The following is a 7500-nucleotide window of genomic DNA, read 5'->3' as shown; positions in this document are numbered from 1 at the left end:
CACACACAGACATACACACACAGACAGATACACACAGATACACACAGACATACACACACACAGACACACATACACACACAGATAGACACACACACACACACACACAGATACACACACACATAGAGACACACAGACACACAGATACACACAGACATACACACACACACACAGATACACACAGACATAGACACACACACACACACACAGATAAACACAGACATACACACACACACACAGATACACACAGACATAGACACACACAGATACACCCAGACATACACACACACACAGATACACACAGACATACACACACAGATACACACAGACATACACACACGCACAGATACACACAGACATAGACACACACACACAGATACACCCAGACATACACACACACACAGATACACACAGACATAGACACACACAGATACACAGACACAGATACACCCAGACATACACACACAGACACAGATACACACAAACATACACACACAGATACACACAGACATACACACACACACAGATACACACAGACATAGACACACACACACACAGATACACACAGACATACACAGACACACAGATACACACAGACATAGACACACACACACAGATACACACAGACATACACACACACACAGATACACACAGACATAGACACACACACACAGATACACCCAGACATACACACACACACACAGATACACCCAGACATACACACACACACAGATACACAGACACAGATACACACAGACACACAGACACAGATACACACAGACATACACACACGCACAGATACACACAGACATAGACACACACACACAGATACACCCAGACATACACACACACACAGATACACACAGACATATACACACACAGATACACAGACACAGATACACACAGACATACACAGACACACAGATACACACAGACATACACACACACACAGATACACACAGACATACACACACACACACAGATACACACAGACATAGACACACACACACAGATACACACAGACATACACAGACACACAGATACACACAGACATAGACACACACACACAGATACACCCAGACATACACAGACACACAGATACACACAGACATAGACACACACACACAGATATACCCAGACATACACACACACACAGATACACAGACACAGATACACACAGATACACCCAGACATACACACACACATAGACACACACACACAGATACACCCAGACATACACACACACAGACATATACACACACAGATACACAGACACAGATACACACAGACATACACAGACACACAGATACACACAGACACACAGACACAGATACAGACAGACATACACAGATACACACACACAGATACACACAGACATAGACACACACAGACACACAGATACACCCAGATCCTCACGTCCCTGTTGCGTTCTCTGTGTTGCTCATGGTGTTGTGTGGTGGAGGCCAACGCTACGGCTGCATCATCAGGAAGAAGGTTGTGCTGCTGGAGGAACTAAACAGAGATACCTCTGAGTTTGGTGGGTGGGGTGTGTGTGTGTGTGTGTCTCTGTGTGTGTGTGTGTGTGTGTGTGTGTGTGTGTGTGTGTGTGTGTGTGTGTGGTTGACTTGCATGCGACTAACAGCCCGTCGTGTTTGGATTGTGTTCTGGTTGCTGTGTGAGGAAACAACTAGGATTCAGACTTGGGCCGTTGATGGGACTGTCTAGTCCCACTGAGCTAAAGTCTGGATTCAGACTGGGCCGTTGATGGGACTGTCTAGTCCCACTGAGCTAAAGTCTGGATTCAGACTGGGCTGTTGTCGGGACTGTCTAGTCCCACTGAGCTAAAGTCTGGATTCAGACTGGGCTGTTGATGGGACTGTCTAGTCCCACTGAGCTAAAGTCTGGATTCAGACTGGGCTGTTGTCGGGACTGTCTAGTCCCACTGAGCTAAAGTCTGGATTCAGACTGGGCCGTTGTCGGGACTGTCTAGTCCCACTGAGCTAAAGTCTGGATTCAGACTGGGCCGTTGATGGGACTGTCTAGTCCCACTGAGCTAAAGTCTGGATTCAGACTGGGCTGTTGTCGGGACTGTCTAGTCCCACTGAGCTAAAGTCTGGATTCAGACTGGGCCGTTGTTGGGACTGTCTAGTCCCACTGAGCTAAAGTCTGGATTCAGACTTGGGCCGTTGTCGGGACTGTCTAGTCCCACTGAGCTAAAGTCTGGATTCAGACTGGGCTGTTGTCGGGACTGTCTAGTCCCACTGAGCTAAAGTCTGGATTCAGACTGGGCCGTTGTCGGGACTGTCTAGTCCCACTGAGCTAAAGTCTGGATTCAGACTGGGCTGTTGTCGGGACTGTCTAGTCCCACTGAGCTAAAGTCTGGATTCAGACTGGGCTGTTGTCGGGACTGTCTAGTCCCACTGAGCTAAGGTCTGGAGGTCTCAGACATGTTTCCTGACTGTGAACTGTCTGTCTGTCTGTCTGTCTGTCTGTCTGTCTGTTTCAGGCTCTTGTCTGTCTGTCTGTCTGTCTGTCTGTCTGTCTGTCTGTCTGTTTCAGGCTCTTGTCTGTCTGTCTGTCTGTCTGTCTGTCTGTCTGTCTGTCTGTCTGTCTGTCTGTCTGTTTCAGGCTCTGTCTGTCTGTCTGTCTGTCTGTCTGTCTGTCTGTCTGTCTGTCTGTCTGTTTCAGGCTCTGTCTGTCTGTCTGTCTGTCTGTCTGTCTGTCTGTCTGTCTGTCTGTCTGTCTGTCTGTCTGTCTGTCTGTCTGTCTGTCTGTCTGTCTGTCTGTAATTACAAGCATTTCATAAGTGTCAAAGGCTTTTATTGACAATTACATGAAGTTGACGCAAAGAGTCAATATTTACAGTGTTGACCCTTCTTTTTCAAGACCTCTGCAATCCGCCCTGGCATGCTGTCAATTAACTTCTGGGCCACATCCTGACTGATGGCAGCCCATTCACAACATCCTCTCGCTAGGCGCTAAACTACAGCCTCTCGCTAGGTGCTAAACAACAGCCTCTTGCTAGGTGCTAAACAACAGCCTCTTGCTAGGCGCTAAACAACAGCATCTCGCTAGGTGCTAAACAACAACAGCCTCTTGCTAGGTGCTAAACAACAGCCTCTTGCTAGGTGCTAAACAACAGCCTCTTGCTAGGTGCTAAACAACAACAGCCTCTCGCTAGGTGCTAAACAACAACAGCCTCTTGCTAGGAGCTAAACAACAGCCTCTTGCTAGGCGCTAAACAACAGCCTCTTGCTAGGAGCTAAACAACAGCCTCTTGCTAGGCGCTAAACAACAGCCTCTTGCTAGGTGCTAAACAACATCCTCTCGCTAGGTGCTAAACAACAACAGCCTCTCGCTAGGTGCTAAACAACAACAGCATCTCGCTAGGTGCTAAACAACAACAGCCTCTTGCTAGGTGCTAAACAACAGCCTCTCGCTAGGCGCTAAACAACAGCCTCTCGCTAGGTGCTAAACAACAACAGCCTCTTGCTAGGTGCTAAACAACAACAGCCTCTTGCTAGGTGCTAAACAACAGCCTCTCGCTAGGTGCTAAACAACAACAGCCTCTTGCTAGGCGCTAAACAACAGCCTCTTGCTAGGTGCTAAACAACAGCCTCTTGCTAGGTGCTAAACAACAGCCTCTTGCTAGGCGCTAAACAACAGCCTCTTGCTAGGCGCTAAACAACAGCCTCTTGCTAGGTGCTAAACAACAGCCTCTTGCTAGGTGCTAAACAACAACAGCCTCTTGCTAGGTGCTAAACAACAACAGCCTCTCGCTAGGTGCTAAACAACAACAGCCTCTCGCTAGGTGCTAAACAACAGCCTCTTGCTAGGTGCTAAACAACAGCCTCTCGCTAGGTGCTAAACAACAACAGCCTCTTGCTAGGTGCTAAACAACAGCCTCTTGCTAGGTGCTAAACAACAGCCTCTTGCTAGGTGCTAAACAACAGACTCTTGCTAGGTGCTAAACAACAGCCTCTCGCTAGGTGCTAAACAACAGCCTCTCGCTAGGTGCTAAACAACAACAGCCTCTCGCTAGGTGCTAAACAACAGCCTCTTGCTAGGTGCTAAACAACAACAGCCTCTTGCTAGGCGCTAAACAACAGCCTCTCGCTAGGCGCTAAACAACAGCCTCTCGCTAGGTGCTAAACAACAGCCTCTCGCTAGGCGCTAAACAACAGCCTCTTGCTAGGAGCTAAACAACAGCCTCTTGCTAGGCGCTAAACAACAGCCTCTTGCTAGGTGCTAAACAACATCCTCTCGCTAGGTGCTAAACAACAACAGCCTCTCGCTAGGTGCTAAACAACAACAGCATCTCGCTAGGTGCTAAACAACAACAGCCTCTTGCTAGGTGCTAAACAACAGCCTCTCGCTAGGCGCTAAACAACAGCCTCTCGCTAGGTGCTAAACAACAACAGCCTCTTGCTAGGTGCTAAACAACAACAGCCTCTTGCTAGGTGCTAAACAACAGCCTCTCGCTAGGTGCTAAACAACAACAGCCTCTTGCTAGGCGCTAAACAACAGCCTCTTGCTAGGTGCTAAACAACAGCCTCTTGCTAGGTGCTAAACAACAGCCTCTTGCTAGGCGCTAAACAACAGCCTCTTGCTAGGCGCTAAACAACAGCCTCTTGCTAGGTGCTAAACAACAGCCTCTTGCTAGGTGCTAAACAACAACAGCCTCTTGCTAGGTGCTAAACAACAACAGCCTCTCGCTAGGTGCTAAACAACAACAGCCTCTCGCTAGGTGCTAAACAACAGCCTCTTGCTAGGTGCTAAACAACAGCCTCTCGCTAGGTGCTAAACAACAACAGCCTCTTGCTAGGTGCTAAACAACAGCCTCTTGCTAGGTGCTAAACAACAGCCTCTTGCTAGGTGCTAAACAACAGCCTCTCGCTAGGTGCTAAACAACAGCCTCTCGCTAGGTGCTAAACAACAACAGCCTCTCGCTAGGTGCTAAACAACAGCCTCTTGCTAGGTGCTAAACAACAACAGCCTCTTGCTAGGCGCTAAACAACAGCCTCTCGCTAGGCGCTAAACAACAGCCTCTCGCTAGGTGCTAAACAACAGCCTCTCGCTAGGTGCTAAACAACAACAGCCTCTTGCTAGGCGCTAAACAACAGCCTCTTGCTAGGTGCTAAACAACAACAGCCTCTCGCTAGGTGCTAAACAACAACAGCCTCTCGCTAGGTGCTAAACAACAACAGCCTCTTGCTAGGTGCTAAACAACAGCCTCTTGCTAGGCGCTAAACAACAACAGCCTCTTGCTAGGTGCTAAACAACAACAGCCTCTTGCTAGGTGCTAAACAACAGCCTCTTGCTAGGTGCTAAACAACAGCCTCTTGCTAGGTGCTAAACAACAGCCTCTTGCTAGGTGCTAAACAACAACAGCCTCTTGCTAGGTGCTAAACAACAGCCTCTTGCTAGGTGCTAAACAACAGCCTCTTGCTAGGTGCTAAACAACAGCCTCTTGCTAGGTGCTAAACAACAACAGCCTCTTGCTGGGTGCTAAACAACAACAGCCTCTTGCTAGGTGCTAAACAACAACAGCCTCTCGCTAGGTGCTAAACAACAACAGCCTCTCGCTAGGTGCTAAACAACAGCCTCTCGCTAGGTGCTAAACAACAGCCTCTCGCTAGGTGCTAAACAACAGCCTCTTGCTAGGCGCTAAACAACAGCCTCTTGCTAGGCGCTAAACAACAACAGCCTCTCGCTAGGTGCTAAACAACAGCCTCTCGCTAGGTGCTAAACAACAGCCTCTCGCTAGGTGCTAAACAACAGCCTCTCGCTAGGTGCTAAACAACAGCCTCTCGCTAGGTGCTAAACAACAACAGCCTCTCGCTAGGTGCTAAACAACAACAGCCTCTTGCTAGGTGCTAAACAACAGCCTCTTGCTAGATGCTAAACAACAGCCTCTCGCTAGGTGCTAAACAACAGCCTCTCGCTAGGTGCTAAACAACAGCCTCTCGCTAGGTGCTAAACAACAGCCTCTCGCTACAAAAACACGACCCCGCCGAGGCTCTCCACTACCTGATCCTAATGACCATATTTGGACCAGGATGAGGCTCTCCACTGCCTGATCCTAATGACCATATTTGGACCAGGATGAGGCTCTCCACTGCCTGATCCTAATGACCATATTTGGACCAGAATGAGGCTCTCCACTACCTGATCCTAATGACCAAATTTGGACCAGGATGAGGCTCTCCACTACCTGATCCTAATGACCATATTTGGACCAGGATGAGTCTCTCCACTACCTGATCCTAATGACCATATTTGGACCAGGATGAGGCTCTCCACTACCTGATCCTAATGACCATATTTGGACCAGGATGAGTCTCTCCACTACCTGATCCTAATGACCATATTTGGACCAGGATGAGGCTCTCCACTACCTGATCCTAATGACCATATTTGGACCAGGATGAGTCTCTCCACTACCTGATCCTAATGACCATATTTGGACCAGGATGAGGCTCTCCACTACCTGATCCTAATGACCATATTTGGACCAGGATGAGGCTCTCCACTACCTGACCCATGTGACCATATTTGGACCAGGATGAGTCTCTCCACTACCTGATCCTAATGACCATATTTGGACCAGGATGAGGCTCTCCACTACCTGATCCTAATGACCATATTTGGACCAGGATGAGTCTCTCCACTACCTGATCCTAATGACCATATTTGGACCAGGATGAGGCTCTCCACTACCTGATCCTAATGACCATATTTGGACCAGGATGAGGCTCTCCACTACCTGACCCTAATGACCATATTTGGACCAGGATGAGTCTCTCCACTACCTGATCCTAATGACCATATTTGGACCAGGATGAGTCTCTCCACTACCTGATCCTAATGACCATATTTGGACCAGGATGAGGCTCTCCACTACCTGATCCTAATGACCATATTTGGACCAGGATGAGGCTCTCCACTACCTGATCCTAATGACCATATTTGGACCAGGATGAGTCTCTCCACTACCTGATCCTAATGACCATATTTGGACCAGGATGAGGCTCTCCACTACCTGACCCATGTGACCATATTTGGACCAGGATGAGTCTCTCCACTACCTGATCCTAATGACCATATTTGGACAAGGATGAGTCTCTCCACTACCTGATCCTAATGACCATATTTGGACCAGGATGAGTCTCTCCACTACCTGATCCTAATGACCATATTTGGACCAGGATGAGGCTCTCCACTACCTGATCCTAATGACCATATTTGGACTAGGATGAGGCTCTCCACTACCTGATCCTAATGACCATATTAGGACCAGGATGAGGCTCTCCACTACCTGATCCTAATGACCATATTTGGACCAGGATGAGGCTCTCCACTACCTGATCCTAATGACCATATTTGGACCAGGATGAGGCTCTCCACTACCTGATCCTAATGACCATATTTGGACCAGAATGAGTCTCTCCACTACCTGATCCTAATGACCATATTTGGACCAGGATGAGGCTCTCCACTACC

General features: G+C 48.3%; 1 protein-coding gene across 1 annotated transcript in view; it reads left to right on the top strand.

Moving 5' to 3' along the window:
- The window catches only part of LOC106595859 (unconventional myosin-XV), a gene marked incomplete at its 5' end in the record, with an annotated part of 220734 nt that overhangs the window by 170473 nt on the left and 42761 nt on the right, over positions 1-7500 (top strand). The window contains one exon of the mRNA XM_045712658.1: positions 1460-1716. Coding sequence (XP_045568614.1) covers positions 1460-1716 — 257 coding nt within the window. The remainder of the gene's footprint in view (positions 1-1459; positions 1717-7500) is intronic.

Source organism: Salmo salar, unplaced genomic scaffold, assembly GCF_905237065.1.
Source record: "Salmo salar unplaced genomic scaffold, Ssal_v3.1, whole genome shotgun sequence".
NCBI classification, from domain to species: Eukaryota; Metazoa; Chordata; class Actinopteri; order Salmoniformes; family Salmonidae; genus Salmo; species Salmo salar.
The sequence above is the reverse complement of the archived record's forward strand: the minus strand, read 5'-3'. Positions and strand labels throughout refer to the sequence as shown.